Source organism: Ailuropoda melanoleuca, chromosome 16 (genome assembly GCF_002007445.2).
Source record: "Ailuropoda melanoleuca isolate Jingjing chromosome 16, ASM200744v2, whole genome shotgun sequence".
Lineage (NCBI taxonomy): Eukaryota > Metazoa > Chordata > Mammalia > Carnivora > Ursidae > Ailuropoda > Ailuropoda melanoleuca.
The window spans coordinates 38,576,731-38,594,889 of record NC_048233.1 but is presented as its reverse complement, the minus strand read 5'-3'; the positions used below and the strand labels follow the sequence as shown (position 1 = coordinate 38,594,889).

At 38.3% G+C, this 18,159-nt stretch overlaps 1 protein-coding gene across 1 annotated transcript; it reads left to right on the top strand.

The window, feature by feature from the left end:
• Positions 1–1,380: 1,380 nt before the first annotated feature.
• LOC100481295 (olfactory receptor 8S1-like) lies at positions 1,381–2,313 on the top strand. Its single transcript, XM_011216692.2, has one exon. It carries the CDS (start codon positions 1,381–1,383, stop codon positions 2,311–2,313), a length of 933 nt encoding a protein of 310 aa, XP_011214994.2.
• Positions 2,314–18,159: the final 15,846 nt, after the last annotated feature.

The window sequence follows — 18,159 nt, the reverse complement described above, 5'->3', positions numbered from 1 at the left end:
CTTTTCTCTCACTTCAATCCAGTTTTCTCTTAACCATCTTTTCTGGAGAAAACAAAGCTAGGCTGAGAGTTTCCTGAACGTCTCCAAGTCATTTCTTTATAAAAAAGGGAAGTATTCAATGGGGAAACAAGTTTACAACATTAGAGAAACTATTTAAAAGAAAAAGGGCCCATAAGCCTACTACCCAATAGAGACATCTTTTTTATTTTTCAGTGTTCTATATCAATCTTTGTTCATACATACAAAAATTTGATTTTTGCACGTGTTATGAGATACATGGTTTACAAAAGTATTTGTTTCGTTTGCTCAATTTCACAGATGAATACAGTAAAGCTTTAAAAACTGAGTAACTTTTAACCAGATGATACTATTAGAATGTTAGAGCTAAGACTCAAACTAAGGTTACTACTCTAAGTCTAGTTCTATTTCCACTTCAACAGCAGCTGACACACAACTGTAGACACCACTGTCTTAAGTATCAGAGACAAGGAATACTGAAATATATTTTAGGTAAATTCCCTACTAGCAAAGTTGCTTATGACCCCAAAACCACACAAAACTCAGCTTGTAACAATCAATTCAAAACTACTGAGTGTGGTGCACTGGAGCATACCAAACTAGTTGGAACATCTGGTCTACTACCAGCCTCAACATCATTTTGCTATGTGACCTTAGGCAATGCATTCTCTTCATGTGTAAAATAAAGGCTTTAAAGTCCACTATGACACCACTCTCCCTTACAGTGAGTCTGTGACCTTACTATTCTGAGAAGGAATCACTTGCCCATGGGCCTCCTAGCCTTTAACCATAAAGGGATTTCTAGGCTTAACCACCAAGGCTCTTCTCCCTTCTTTTGACTCCAGAGCGTACCTGACTTGCATGTGCATGGTATTTTTTATTAAAAGANATTAAAAGAGTGATGCAGGGGTGCCTGAGTGGCTCAGTCGGTTGAACATCTGCCTTTGCCTTAGGTCATGGTCCTGGAGTCCCGGGATCAAGCCCCACATGGGGCTCCTTTCTCAGCAGGGAGCCTGCTTCTCCCTCTCCCTCTGCCCCTCCTCCTGCTTGTGCTCTCTCTCTCTCTCTGTGTCAAAAGAAATAAATAAAATCTTTTTAAAAATTAAAAAAAAAGTGATCAAGTAGGGTGAAGGTATAGAGACCATGACAAGATAGTGCTACTAGTTAGAAAAGAAGGGCAAGTGAAGAGATTGTATCTGAGAAGACTCTTCCCTATCCTGAGTTTCCTGTTTTGGTCTATAGGTAAGGAGGTATACTGTCTGTGAGTAGAAAACTCATTTTCACTGAGAAAGACTCAGATCAATGTCTTATCAAGTGGAAAAATCATTCATTTCTTTTGAGGGACTGAATCTCTAAGCAACCATGAAAAATGTCAGTATAATTACTGAGTTTGTCCTTCTGGGGTTGTCTAGTGACCCCCAGATCCAGACCATGCTCTTTGTGCTGTTCCTGGGGATTTACCTTCTGACTTTGCTGGGGAATCTGGTGATGATCCTGGTGATCAGGGTGGATTCTCGCCTCCATACACCCATGTACTTCTTCCTCGGACACCTATCCTTCCTGGATATCAGTTTCTCCTCAGTCACCGTGCCCAAAATGCTACAGAACTTCTTATCTCAGAATAAAAGCATCTCAGTGTGGGGATGCATCACTCAGAGTTTCTTTTTCACTCTCTCTGGGGGAACAGAAGCTTGTCTTCTCTCTGCCATGGCCTATGACCGCTATGCTGCCATCTGCCACCCTCTGGTCTACACCATGGTCATAAACAGACCTCTCTGTATTGTGATTGTGAGCATAGCTTGGACAATGGGATTTCTGATTTCCTTGATGAATAGTCTCTTCATCCACAAGTTACATTTCTGTGAGTACAACATCATCCCCCATTTCAGCTGTGAGCTACCTCCACTCTTTCCTCTCTCCTGTACTGATCCCATTGTCAACGAGATTCTTCTAGCAGTGTCATGTGCATTTCTAGGGCTGCTGACACTTGCTCTGATCCTCTTCTCTTACTCCAGAATCATTTCTGCCATTCTGAACATCCACTCCTCTGAGGGCCAGGCCAAAGCCTTCTCAACCTGCTCCTCCCACCTCACTGTGGTGCTCTTGTTCTATGGGACAGCTCTATTCAGGTACATCAGCCCCGCCTCAGGCTCAGTGTTGGAGCGAGTGGTCTCCATTCAGTACAGTGTGATCACATCCTTGCTGAACCCCCTCATCTACAGCCTCAAGAACCAGGAGGTGAAGGCAGCTCTGCAGAGGATGCTGAAGAAACAGAAGTGTGCCTTAGTAGAGTAAAAGCTGTATGAAACTGCTCTGGAAATAGAACAAAATGATCTCTAAAGAAGAAAAAATTTTATAGGCCTAGAGCACTTGGAGAAATTGCATTTCAATTAAATTCAAGTATTTGCCTGGACTTCAAAGCAAATAAACTATCACAAAAATGGAAGCTAGGGGGAAAGAGTTTGATGTATAGGCTCCTATCTAGCAGCCTTTTGCAAAATAATCTGAGAGAGCTTCATCTGACAGAATAGCAGGTGAAGCGTATTTGGAGCAGAGCAGGGTGTCTGGCCAAATTGATTATTTCTGGATGTGTCTTTGAGGGTATTTCCAGAAGAATTTGAATCAATGATGTGAGTAAAGAAGATTGCCCTCACCAATGTGGGTGGCTATCATCCGGTCTGTTGAGGGCCCAAATACAACAGAAATGCTTTGGCAGGGTGAATTTGCATTCTCTGCTTGAAATGGAACATCCATCTTCTGCCCTCAGGCATTGATGCTTCTGTTCTTGGGCCCTCAGGCTCAGATTGGAACTTACACCACTGGCTCCCCTGGTTCTTTGGCTTCTGGGTTTGGACTGGGATTACATCACTGGCTTTTCTGGGCCTCCAACTTGCAGACAGCAGATCGTGGGATTTTTTTCAGCCTCCATAACCATGCCAGATATTCTGTCATGATAAATCTCTAATTCTATTCTATTCTCTTCTAGTCTATTCATTTTATTCCATTCTATTCATTCTGTTTTCGAAAAAGTATGACCAATATCGCAAGGAAAAGTGAAAAAGAAAAATTAATAGATTGCAAGATTGAAAATCAGTACATTGTGGCTATTTTATTTTCCTTAAACTCTCCTGCCTGGGGGCTTAGATCTAAAAATATAGTATGTGCATGTGCTCCTGTGAATCACTATTTTTGTATCCTTTGGATAGATACCTAGCAGTGCAATTGCTTATAGCAGCACTATCCACAATAGCCAAAACATGGAAAGAGCCCAAATGTCCATCGACTGATGAATAAATAAATAAAGAAGATGTGGTATGTGTATATAATGGAATATTACTCAGCCATCAGAAAGAATGAAGTCTTGTCAATTGCAATGATGTGGTTGGAATTAGAGTGTATTATGCTAAGTGAAATAAACCAGTCAGAGAAAGACAAATACCATATGATTTCACTCTTATGTGGAATTTAAGAAAGAAACCAGATGAACGTAGGGGAAGGGAAGGAAAAATAAGATAAAGACAGAGAGGGAGGCAAACCATAAGAGACTATTAAATATAGGGAACAAACTGAAGGTTGCTGCACGGGAGGTGCGTGGGGGGATGGGGTAATTGGGTGATGGACATTAAGGAGGGCACTGGATGTAATGAGCTCTGGGTATTATATGCAAATGATGAATGACTAAATTATACCACTAAAACTAATACTACACTATATGTGAACTAACAATTTTGAAAAATAAAAATATAAAAATATAGTATGTGAATTTGATCCAAATACATATTGTATGCCAGTATGTGGAGTAGGGGATAGATACGAATCATTCTAGAAGCAAAATTAAAAGATCAACAAGGTACCCTTTGGATCTATTTAATAAACATAAATATATAACAGCAGCTTACTGAGAAATGTTAAAGATGACCTAAATAAATGGAGACTAATATACTATGCTTATGAATTGGTAGACTTGGTATTTTAAGATGTCAATTGTTCCAAATTGATTTATATATTCAGAATAATGCCAGTCAAAAATCTGGAATAGTATTCCAGACAAGGTACCCTTTTTATAAATTTAAAAAGTCAATTCTAAAATTTATCAAGAAGTAAAGCCATCCAAGCTACGCTTGAAGCTAAGAAGAACAAGGTAGATGATCTTGTTCTACTAGATATCAAGATTTATTATAAAACTATTTAATTAAGATTTTCTATTACTAGCCCAGAGACAGACAAATACAGCAAAGGAAAAGGAAAGCGAACTCAGAAATGGGCGCCAAATACTTAGATGGCAAGACATATCAATTTGTTCAGGGTGGACTTTTCAGTCAATGCAGACTGATGATTAGCTATCCATGTAGAAAATTAATGAAATTTTATCCTCATCCACCATATGCAAAAGTCGATTCCCATTAGACTAAAGTACTAAGTATGAAAGGGGAAACTATAAATCTTTAATAAAATTGTATAGGACAATGTATTGATGGTAAAGAGGATATTTAAAAACAAGATATGAAAAGCACTAACTACAAAAAAATTGATAAATACAATTTTATGTATATATGTAATATATATACACAATTTTATTAAAATTATAAACTTTATCAAAAATCTCATAAGAATGAAAAGACAAGCCACAAAGTAGGAAAAATATTTGCCATACACATGAACAGCAAAACCCTAGTATCCTACATTATAAATAGAAAAAAATATTCTTTTTTTTTAAAGATTTTATTTATTAATTTGACAGAGAGAGACAGCCAGCGAGAGAGGGAACACAAGCAGGGGGAGTGGGAGAGGAAGAACCAGGCTCCTAGCGGAGGAGCCTGATGTGGGGGCTCGATCCCAGAACGCTGGGATCACGCCCTGAGCCGAAGGCAGACGCTTAATGACTGCGCCACCCAGGTGCCCCAAGAAAAAAATATTCTGACAGGAAAATGAGCAAAAGAATAGAACAGAAACTTGACAGAAGAGGAAATCCAAATCCCTAAGTTCCTCAGCCTTAATAGTAATCATATGAATTAAAACCACAATGAAAAGTACCATGATAAACAGGTATCAGAACAGCAAAAATTAAGAAGCCCAATAAAATGAAGCTTTGGCATTAATGTAGAACAATGAGGACCCTCATTTTGGGAAAAGTTTTAGCTACCCATTATGTGGTAAAGTTACTTCAGTCCAGAATTCCATACTAGGTATTTATCCTAGAAAAATTCATACTCACTGCACCAAAATAAATGTACAAGAATGTTCATGGTAGCACTGTTTGTAATAACCAAAATCAGGAAATAACTCACATGGCCATGTACAATAGAAATAGAAAGATAAAATTTGATATATACATACTGGGAAGTGAATATAATCAATGAAAATGAACAAATTACAGTCATATGAAATAGCATGAACGAATTTCAAATATAATAGTGAACAAAATGATATGTAATAAATTATTCTGTTCATATAAAGGTCAAGTAAAGGCAAACAGAACTATATTAGTTAGAGATGCATATATAAATGGTGAAACCAGGAGGGGAGTTAAGATGGTGGAGTAATATTGGGACCCTATGTTTGCCTCATCCCTTGAACATAGCTAGATAAATATCAAATCATTCTGAACACCCAAGAAATCCATCGGAGGACTCAGAGAACAACCTGCACATCTAGAGAGTGAAAAATAGCCACATTGTGGAAGGTAGGAGCTATAGAAAGTTGATTTGGGAGAGAAAAGAATTGTGGGTAACTGCAGAGGGGAGGGAACCCTGATCACAGAAAGAGGAGAGACGGAGAGAGATAAAGAAAGCTGTATGCAGGGGATTGCACAAGAAAAACTCTTCCCCAAAACCATTGACTGGGAAAAAGAGGGGAGCTGTTTATCACAAGTTTTAACAATCAGCAGAGCTCAGAGTCTGAAGTTTTAGAAATCCATGCCATCACCAGGGTCATACCTGGCAGGCTTAGGGGTGCTCCTGTGGGGAAGGAGGGCAGAGGCCCAGGAGCAGACTGCATGATCTGAGGATCTCCTGGGTCACAGCAAGAGAAACAGTCCCCTTTCTTAGAGTGCATTTGGGAGAAGTGGCACTGCCTCTCAGGGGACAAAAGAAAGAGTGGGCACCATTCAGCAGACCTGTTAATTAGCATAGCGGCAGAGACACCTGCTGAAGGCAGCTAACCTGGAAGCCAGCTTTTGGCTGTGCTTTACCATAAACTCCCCGCCCCTATGCAGTTCTGTGACTGCTTTTCTGGGACAGCTAGACATAGACTATGCAGGTTGGGTCACCCCTGGATACAAATTTTGGTACATAATCACCTGAAATCTAAAATATACCATTGAGAAGTGAAATTAAGGGGTTTCGGTTTTAATAGAATTTGGGCCTTGGAATCATTGAGTTAACTAGATGATGACTTTGTGCAAGTTACTGAACCTCTGTGATCCAATATTCTTATTTGTAAAATTAATAGAACATAATTCTATTTTTGCTTTCATTGTCACAACAGTTCTATGTTAAACAGCTACAATTTTACAGATGAGAAAACTGAGGCTTAGAGGGGTTATTTAATAGCTTATTCCTACAGAGCAAAACTGGGACAGGTATTTGGATCTCAATACCTGTGTTTGTCCTGATACCTGATATCCTTATACCACACTTTCATTTCCAAGACCCTGATCACCCCAAAATACCTATTGCTTAGATAGAATTCTGGGTAGTCTTTTTATTTTAAAAATACCTCATTGTTATTTTGGCAATATCATAATAAATAAAATTTGGAGGTAGTTGAAAACAAGAAAGGGAGGGAAGGAAGGAAAGAGAAGAAAGAAAGAAAAAGAAAGAAAGAAAGAAAGAAAGAAAGAAAGAAAGAAAGAAAAGAAAGAAAGAAAGACGGAAGGAAGGGGGCTCTAGAGAGTGGAGGGAGGGAGGGAGGGAGAAAGGAAGGAAGGAACTAAGGAAGGAAGGCAGGAAGGAAGGGAGGAAAGAACTACTCCCAGAATAGTTGTTATATTTCCCATATTTAAAGAAAACAAATATTGTAAAATAGTATTATATAACAATATCGTAAAATATATTTGAAATTCATATTTTATACTTGCTTTTCATTCCAATTATAGGTATTTATTTTATTCAGCCAGCATTCAATATCTAATGTATTAGACCTAGAATAGGGAATAAGAAACAAGATGACTGACAGATGTCTTAGGAAGATTTCCACTTTCAAGGATCTTCATTCAACATTCAGTGGGCCTGATGTATCGAGTATTCAATACTCAGTGCTTGGTTTTGGGATAAAAGGTTGATTAAGACAGTTACTCCTGTAAATATTTTGCCATCTGCATTAGTTTTCTAGGGCTACCATAACAAAGTACCACAAATTGGGTGACTTAAAAAAACAAAAAGTCATCGTCTCACAGTTCTTGAAGTTGTTAGTCTGGTGTCCACAAAGTTGGTTCCTTCTGAGTGCTCTAAGAGACAACTGTTCCAGATCTCCTCCCATCTTTGGTGGCCTCAGACATTCCTTAGATCCTATCCTCCAGTTGCATCACTCCAATTTTCTGTCTTCACATGACATTCCCCCTGTGTCTTCATGTCGTCTTCCTTCTATATGTGTCTGGCTCTGCATCCAAACAGAGAGTTCTTTTTATAAGGATATTGGATTATGGCCACCCTAATGACCTCGTTTTAATTTGATTACCTCTGCAAAGACCTTATTTCCAAATAAGATCATATTCTGAGTTACAGGATGTTAAGACTTCAACATACCTTCTTTGAGAGCCACAATTCCACCCATAACACACACCACCCAGGTGCCCCTTCTTTTATAATACTCTTAAGAAATGTCCGGAAAAAGGCGCCTGGGTGGCGCAGTCCTTAAGCATCTGCCTTCGGCTCAGGGTGTGATCCCGGCGTTCTGGGATCGAGCCCCACGTCAGGCTCCTCTGCTAGGAGCCTGCTTCTTCCTCTCCCACTCCCCCAGCTTGTGTTCCCTCTCTCGCTGGCTGTCTCTATCTCCGTCAAATANCCTGTAAAGTTTGCCAAATTAGTTGAAAACCAAATGACTATGCTTCAGTCTATGTTGATCAATATGATTTTTCATATTGCCACTGCAATATGATTAGAATTCATTTTTCTTTTATAATACTCTTTTAAAGATTTTATTTATTTATTTGACAGAGAGAGAGACAGCCAGCAAGAGAGGGAACACAAGCAGGGGGAGTGGGAGAGGAAGAAGCAGGCTCCTAGCAGAGGAGCCTGATGTGGGGCTCAATCCCAGGACTCTGGGATCACGCCCTGAGCCGAAGGCAGATGCTTAACGACTGAGCCACCCAGGTGCCCCTTCTTTTATAATACTCTTAAGAAATGTCCGGAAAAAGGCGCCTGGGTGGCGCAGTCCTTAAGCATCTGCCTTCGGCTCAGGGTGTGATCCCGGCGTTCTGGGATCGAGCCCCACGTCAGGCTCCTCTGCTAGGAGCCTGCTTCTTCCTCTCCCACTCCCCCAGCTTGTGTTCCCTCTCTCGCTGGCTGTCTCTATCTCCGTCAAATAAATAAATAAATAAATAAATCTTAAAAAAAAAAAAAAGAAATGTCTGGAAAAGTAAATTAAAGTGGAGGTTATACAGAGATGAAGAAAAATAGAGTGATCTTAGCAATAAAAGTATCACGTTTGTAATATATGAAAAAAATGGACAAGATATTGCAAAGAGTTAAGTTGTATCTGCTCAGAGGAAAGTCCTCCAGATGGTGGGATTCCAAAACCATCATCCATGGGCTGCGGGATTGCCATATTGACTGTCATTATAGTCTACATAGTCGTGCTTCTAACCAGAGAGTTCATTTTATAGAAAAAATTTATGAGCAATAGTGGAATTTATTGGTTTTACCATATTCCCCATCATCCTGAAGATGCCATTATAAAATGTTAGAACGGCCTTTTGAAATCTCATTTATCATGGCAGCTGAGTGACAACACTTTGTCAGTGTCCTACTGCAGCAGTTCTCAAATTATTTGGTATCAGGACCCCTTTTATATTCTTAAAAATTAAGAATAAAAATTAATATATAATAATATAATAATATAAAAATTAATTTTATATTCTTAAAAATTATTGGTGGAGGGCACGTATTGCATGGTGCACTGGGTGTTATAGGCAACTAATGAATCATCGAACTTTACATCAAAAACCAGGGATGTACTGTATGGTGACTAACATAATATAATAAAAAATATTTTAAAAAAATTATTGAAGACTCCAAAGAACTTTTTAATGTGGGTTATACCTATGGATATTTATTTGTTTTATAAATTAAAATTGAGAATTTAGGAGCACCTGGGTGGCTCAGTCAGTTAGGTGTCGGCCTTTGGCTCAGGTCATGATCTCAGGGTCCTGGGATCGAGCCCTGTGTGAGGCTGCCTGCTCAGTGGGAAGTGGGAGTCTTCCCCCCCATCCCCACTTGTGCGCTCTCTCTCTCAAAAATAAATAAATAAATAAAATAAAAATGAGAATTTAAAAAAGCTTATCAATTCATCTAAAAATAACAATCCATTATATGCTAACATAAGTAGCATTTTTGTTAAAATAATTATATTTTCTGAAACAAAAAAATGAGAAGAGTAGCATTGTTATACATTTTTTGCAAATCTTTTTAATGTCTGACTTAATGAAGATAGCTGAATCTGTTTTTACTGATGTATATGAAGAATATCCTGCCTCAAACAGAGACATTATTGGAAAGGGAGGAGCATTTTCAGATCTAAAACAATATCAATGAATTTTTCATACTCTGTTAAAATCCATTGGTCTATATTGCACCTTGAGTGGAACTTTTCATCCAGGAATGATTTTTTTAAATACCATGCATTAGTCATTTGAAAACTACTGGTTCACTGATGTTCCAAATATTGACACATTTATTATACATTATACAGATGTTCCAAATATTAACACAGTTAATTACATAATATAAAAAAATCACATCCATTAATACCATCACAAATATCAATCATAATTTTATCACTGGCAACAAATAATGTCAGTTTTTTTTCTCTGTCATGCTCATTTAAGTTGTTTTCAAGAAAAAGTCTGCCAAATAGGTTTCAATAGCTGCAGTTTGCCAAGCATTCTTTCAAGTAAAACTGCTGTTCTGTGTTTTTAGAAAAGTAATTACTTCAGTTCACAACTAAAATAATTGAACAGATGCTTTTTCTTGAGACCACCATCATGATCTGGTTTGTAGCACAAATGACTTATGCATACTTCCCATTTTGTTACCCAGAACAGTAAAAAGATATATGAGTATCAAGGTTTAATAAAATTAGCATTTGTACCGTTTCACCAAGATGTTCTCAGTGTTGTCAAGCTATCCTCCTATGTATTCTTCTGAAAACATTAAGGAACAATTTGGAGATAACTGACATCTTAATAATAGTGAGTCTTCCAATCCATCAAAATGGTATATCTCTCCATGTATTTAAACTTCTTCAATTTATCTCTGCAATGTTTTCTAGTTTTCAGTGTACAAGTCTTACACATCTTTTGTTAAACTTATCCCTGAGTATACCATATTTTAAATATCATAAATTGAATTGTTTTTACTTTTATTTTCCAATGGTTTGTTGCTTGTGTGTAAAAATATAATTAATTTCTGTATTGACCTTGTATCATGTGACCTTCTTGAATTCACTTACTCTGGTCTAGTAATTTCTTTGTAGATTCCTCAAAATTTTCTTTGTATATGACAATGTTACTTTTTTAACTATGTGCATTTTATTTTTTATTTTTGCCCCTTTTTTGCACAGATTAGTGCTTCCAGTACAATGATGAAAAGAAGCAGTGAGAACAGACATCCTTGTTTTGTTTCCAATCTTAGGACAAAAGCATTCAGTCTTTCACATTAACTATTATGTTTGCTATAGGCTTTTCAGAGATAAGCTTTTTATTCCTAGTTTGTGAAGGGGTGTTGCATCTCATGAGTTGTTTTTTTGATATCAGTTGAAACCATAAACATTTCCTATGCTGTTCTGTCTATGTGGTATATTGATTTTCAAATACTAGAACAAGCTTGCATTCCTGGGATAAATCTCACTTGGTCATTGCCTATATATTGCTGTAATTCAATTTGTTAAAAATTAGTTAAGGATTTTTGCATCTATGTCCATGAGGGTCTGTAACTTTTTTTCTTGTAATATTCTTATTGGTTTTGACATCAAGGTTATATTTGTCTCATAACAAGTTTAGAAGTATAATGTCTTGGTCTGGTTTTAGTATTAGATAAATTACAGCCTCTTTAAATGAGTGAAGAAGTGTCCCCCTCTCTCTTTTCTGAAAGTTTTTTTTTTTTTTGTAGGATTAGCATCCTTTTGTTTAAGTTTGATGAGATTCACCAGTAAAACCATCTGGACCTTGAGGTTCCTTGTGATTTATGATTACAAATCTAATTTCTTTAGTTGATATAGTGTTATTTAGGTTTTCTATATTTTCCTATAATTTGATAATTTCTATCTTCCGAAGAATTTGTCCAATTCATCTAATTGTCAAATTCATTGGCATAAAATTGTTCATAACAATCTCTTATTAGCTTTTGAGTCTATGAAGAATCTGTAGTGAGGCATTCTTTTATTCCTGATGTTGATAACTGGTCTTTTCAGTTTTTCTTTTAGTCTAGTGAAGAGTTATGAACTTTATTGTTTTTCTTAAAAAAACAGATTTTGCAACAACTTTTGCCTTTGGTATTAACTTATAAAGGTGAACATTCACATATTCTATGGTTCAACAATTCTAATCCTTCAGAAACTCTTAAACAACTGCACCAGAAGTAATTTACAAGGTGCTCATAGAAACATTGTTCAAAAAGACAAAAAAAAAGTGTGTAAACAACTAATTTCCGTGTACAAGAAAAAAAATAAATGTAGCACCTATGCATGCACAATCATAAAAATAAAAAGTGAGACACATAGTGTTCTCATTTTCTATTGTTGCATTACAAATTACAATTACATTTTCTATTGTTGCATAACAAATTACTGCAATTTAGTAGCTAAAAAACACAAATTTATTATCTCATAGTTTCTGTGGGTCAGAAGTCCAGGCATGGGTCAGTTTGGTACTCTGCTCAGGGTCTCATCAGGCTAAAATCAGAGTGAAAGCTGTACTATGATCTCATCTGAGACTCGTGGTCTTCTTCCAAGATCACATGGATGTCAGCAGAATCCAATCTCTTGTGGCTGTAGGACTGACGTCCCCACTTCCTTGCTAGCTGACAGCCAGGGACAGCTTTCAGCTCCTATGAGCTGCCCTCAGTTTCTAGCCATATGGCCCCCTCACAGCATGGCAGCTTCTAATCTGACTTTAGGAAGTGCCCACTTCTATGGGCTCACTCCTTAGGTCAGGGCTACTCAGGATTATTTCCCTTTTGATTAACTCAAAGCCAGCTGATCAGTAGCTAGTCATGGAAATTAAATCCCACCATATCCACACATTCTACCCACATTCAAGAGGAGGGGACTATACAGGACATGTACATCAGGGGGCCAGAATGTTAGGGGGACATCTTAATATTCTTTCTACCACAGTCATATAATAGGAAAATAACTTTAACCTGATGGAAAACAACTTTGAGCCTGAATTATTCCAGCCATTATATGTTATAGGCATTTACAATCTAAAAAGAACTTTTAACCCAGTCTAACTCTTTCTGCCACTGGGTATTAGATGATGCCAGGTATTTCTCTAGAATGATTGTCAACAATCTGGCCTACTTAAAATATAAATTAAGAGCCAGAGATAACAGAATTAAAGATTAGATTTTCAGTAACTTATAAATAAAATGTGTTGTAAATAAACAGATAGCTAAATTAAGAAACTATACTGTATCAATGAAAAGTCTGCTTTGAGTTTTTGTACCATTAAAAAAAAATGACGATTTGAGATTACGCAACTCCAAAGCTGTCCCTGTGTAATATGATATTTTGCAAGTGCTGCTTTGACCCAGTCTTGATGTCATGGCTAAAACTCTCAATTCCCCTTCATTGGCAACTTATCAAACCCCCACCCCAGCTACTTCTCTTATCAGGCTCTAACACTCCTAGGTTACAATACACACATATCCAACTGCCAGAGGTCCCCAGATACCTACACTCAGAAACAGCTCCTACATTCTTAGGCCCATTGAATTATTCAAAATACCCAATCCCCAGGAAGCGTGGGAAACATACCTAACTCTATCCTGTTTGCCATACATAAGCACCTCCTACAGTTCCAGCCTACTGTTAACCCTGTCCTCAGTGTGACCAGCTATACGGCCCTGCACAACAGACTTCTCTCTTTGGAGCTATAAGTAACAAAGAGTTCTGCCTTTTATCTATTTGTCTGAGTTGTGTCTCACCGTCAAAAACCTCTTTAAATCTTATAAAACATCTAGTCTTACCCTGATTGCAACACCAGCTGTCACTAACTGACAGCTGCTTGCACTTGGTCCACTATTTGCACTGACTACAATTTGTTTCTGCCAAGTAATGCCCATTGCCAACATCTTGCCTTTGAATAGCGCTTTATAAATTTTACACCATATGCCTATATTTTTACTTAATTTATCCCTCAGAACAGCTTTTAAGGAAAAGAAGAACAACATTATACTAATTTGATAGATGAGGTTAAGGCTCTGATCTATCACCCAGAGACACAGCCAGAATTAAAAAACAAAATTTTTGGTTCTTAGTTTAGCGCTATTTCTAGCATATCTTTGTGCCCACTATTTAATTTAGCACTGTCTTAATTAAAATTTTCCTACTGAAAGCGTACACATGAAACTATTACCTTCTTGTAAGGCCACTCCTTCCCTCCCCCTCAATATCAAGGACAGCAGGATTTAAGTGTAAGCCGCAGAACTCCTTAAGCCTTGAAACCACTACCGCTCATTGCCAAGCCTGCTTTAAGGGACCCTCAGAGCCCTGGCACTTCTGGAAAGATAGTCCCTCTAGCCTTAACTCTATCCATATTAGAACTGAAAAAGGGTCCACAGAGCTCAGCACACTTCTGTGAGACCCTCATTCTACCATACACACCTCAACTATTCAACCCTAACTAACCCTTATACCTCACCCCACCACTGACAAACTAAGAGACCAGTCCCAAGGAGGGGGCTATAATTAGAACTGATTATTCATCTCCTCCTGAGAGAATTAATCCCATCATGTCCTATATCTCTGCTTACAACACTCACCATAAGAATCCTTAGCCTCCAGATCATCCCTCAAAATAGAGATTCTTACCCTATTACAGTCCTCTACATTGCCTAATTTGAATCAGACCTCCAACTTCCAAAACAACCTCTAAATCCTTCCACTGTGACCTTTGGGATTCAGGGCCTGTCATCAACAAAACCCCCTTTTTATAGACTGAATGTTTGTGTCTCCCCAAAATTCGTATGTTGAAACCTATTTTCCAATGTGATGATGTTTGGAGGTGGGACCTTCAGGAGGGGATTAGGTCATGAGGACAGAGAGCTCACGAATGGGATTAGTGCCCTTATAAAAGAGACCTCAGAGAACTCCCTCACCACTTCCACCATGTGAAAACACAGTGAGAAGACACCTGAAAGCAGGTTCTCACCAGACACTGTCAGCACCCTGATCTTAGACTTCTCAGTCTCCAGGACTGTGAGAAATAATTGTTCATTGTTTATAAGCCATGTAGTCTACAGTATTTTGTTACAGCAACCTGAACAGACTTAGATACCCCTATATCCTTCAACCTTCTTGATAGATGTTTCTTTCTCCTCCTTTATCTAGTCAAAACCTGCCTGTCCCTTAGCAAAGCATGCTTCCCATGCAGTCGTTTCAAGAGGTGGTTATTTTTGCTCCTACAACTTACATACCAATACTTTTCAAATGATAAGCTACAACCCATTAGTGGGTTGTAAAATCAATTTAGTGCGTAGTAAATAGAAAACTTATTAAATAAGGTAATAGAACAGAAATCAACAGCATATACTGCATGTAGTTAAGGTGAGTATTGTTTCATGAAAGTTTTGTTTTAACTATATAAATGATGGCTTTACCCTATCTAGGGCTAGAAGTAAAGCGTTCTCCTTGTTCTTCATTCCTGCCTCAAGTACCATTTCCCTCCTTCCTCCATAAATAATGTCCTATGCCTTTGAAACACTTGCCATTAAAGCGTTCTACACAGAACCCTTCCTTCTTATTATCACCTAACATATCCTGGTCATTCTCCTTCTTTCATTAAAGACTCCCTCCACTAACTTGCTAGACCACCTTCCATAACCCCATTATCATTCCTGGTGATTTCAATATCCATGTGGAAAATTCCATCTTATGCCCTGGGTTAGACTGCACAAGTGTGATTATGAAAATACTGAAATATTTTCATAGTCACTGGTGCCTCCAGGACCAGCACTACAGGCTACACCCATTTTGATGGATCCATGTCCATGCTAGTACTGGTAGTTAAATACTTTGAATACTAATCCTGCTGACACCCTAGCGTCTTAGATCCTTGACTTTCTCTTACCTGAAATGACCTTGTCCACCATCTTGGCCACTCATTCTCACAGTCATACCCTATACCTAGTTATTACCAACAACTGCAACCCCTCCCTATCTCCAATTCAAGCACCCCACTCTGTGGGTGCCTACACCTTCAGCTCATTCCATTCCAACCAATTTGTCTACCTCACTAAAAGTCTGGAATAAAATTGATCTTTCATCCTGTCTTTGCATTGTCCATCACCCTACCAATGTCCTCTTTTCACTCATTATGCAGCTTCAATTCTTTGGTCTTATAATTTATTGAATTCTTACTATGCATTAAATTGTTTACCTACATCATCCCATCCTTCACAACAACCCCACCAAGCAGGTATAATGGCTTTCATTTTATTGATTAGGAAACAGTTTTATATATATAATTCTGCCCAAGATTATAGAAAGAGGAGGTTCTATAATTTAAATGTCTATTTCCTTAACCATAAACTAGGAATAAAGATAATTTATCTCTGTGAGTTGTGAAGATCACGTATACAAGAAGCAATTTGTAAATTGTAAAGTGCTGTCCAAATGTTAGTTATAATTATTAATCACTGACTGGGGGCCCTTACCCTTTCTCTCCATAGGAGTCCTAATCTGAAATTTCCCTCAACCTTTTTCTTTCCTTTCTTCTTCTCCTACGTAGGACATAGAAGAAGTAAACAACTCCACTGACCTGTTGGTAGAAAATTCATCTATGATATCAAGCTTCAAAACTTTGAATGAAAGGAAAGCAGTGTCATAAATGGTGGTTAGATTCTATTTTGCAATGTAAGGTATGGTTTCATGATGGCTGAACAGGCTTTTATAAGCCAGCCTGATAATTCATTACAATCAAAGGGACTTATAACACAATCCTAACTGGTGAATACCTGCATTGCACTTTCTTGTTCAAACCACAGCATAACTGGAGTTCAGAAATGAAGAAGCAAAGGCTGACAGACAAGAGACTGAGTCTCTTACTGTCTTCCAAAGTCCTATAGAGAACTTGGAACCTTAAATGTCTGGGAATTCTCCCTGAGCCTCAGAAAGAACACTGCTGTGTCCTATGGAACTCTGTATTCATACACTAGAATCTGGCTATCGGCCCAACTTATCCCATTCTGTTGTTCTGAACTCTATCAATAGGGCAGCTCCAGACCACCAAGTTCCCTTAGAATGACATAATTAGACCCATCAGGTATATCACTTCCTTATAACACTAAGTATAAAGACTCCCTGTTACTTGACTTGGCAAATAAAAAACCCACTATTCTAATCTTTCTATCAATTTCCCCATTTCATTTCTCCTCTGCTCTAGATAGACACCCCCACATCTGTGTTCTTCGTCCCACAGCACTCAACAGCCTATCCATTTCTGCCTTCTGATTCTATCCAGGTTGTTCTTCCTACATTTTGCCATCAAAACCGATCTTGAAACTTTTCCACCAGGAAGTTTTAAAAAGATGAAATTATCTACCTGCTGCTCACTGCATATTTAATTACTCTATCTTGTACTCTATCTTGTGTCTTATATAGGAGTTTGGACTTGCCCATATATTACTGTGAAAGGTAAGGTACTACTCTGATGCACCAGGTTATGTCTAAGGCCAGGGCTCAAGTCCTAATTTTGCCTTTTGGTTCACTTAATACCCTTGAACCATGCTGAGATAATATCTACACTTCACAGTTTGTTGACTGATAGATAAAGAGGTGACACATCAAAGCATAATACAGAGGTATTGTACGTTTTTTCCCTGTGATGTTTAAGGCAAGGTTCTGACATAAAGCACATGTTTACTAAATATTAATGCCCCACTATCATGCCATTAGGCCAAAGCCTATTTTGCCTCCCCTTACCCCCCCCCACTTTTTTCCCCCCAAAGGATACAATCTTACACTGGTTTGTTTCCCAAAGAAGAAGAGAGGAGAGTCTGGGCTGCCTCTCCCATCTATCTATCTGCCAGTTCTCCCCAAATATCCCTTTTAAGTAAAGTCAGGTTTAGGTGCTTGGTTAAGTTCAATTTAACATTGTGTGGCAGAGGCAATGTAAGTGCTCATTAAACCCCATTTCCTTTTCTACCAGGTACAAGCATTTTACTTCCCAGCCACCCCTGCAGTTAGGTGGGACAATGTGACTACACACCTGAATTCAGACTAAGGGAATGGGGTTCAAATGATGTACTCCACTTCCAGGGCTGGCCCCTGATAACTCCAACAAGTCCACCATGGCTCTCCTCCCTTATCTGAGGCACATAGATTGGATGATTCCAAGGCAACCGGTGATGGTGGAGCCACAAGATAGAAGCCATGTCCTTCCATGATTGCAAGGAGCAGACAGCCCACCCACTGGCCCCAATTAACCCATTATACACTGACTTGTATGAAACATAAGGCTTTATTGTGTTAAACCACTGAGATACTGCTTTCGTTAGCCTACCCCGATCAATACACCTTGTATTTATCAACAGTGGTAACATAAATGAAAAGAACCCCTAGACTTAGCTCCAGGACCTGAGATATAAATCCTGGCTGTACCACTCCCCCCACATATCCTATGATTGGTTCTAGAATACACTCTATTCCCTTTCCCAATTACATGCCTAGCGCATTCTCTTCTTTCTCTTTATGCAGCTCTCT

What these genes read in the sequence shown, in the direction of transcription:
- LOC100481295 (XM_011216692.2), top strand. Translation starts at nt 1,381, where the DNA reads ATGAAAAATGTCAGTATAATTACTGAGTTTGTCCTTCTGGGGTTGTCT.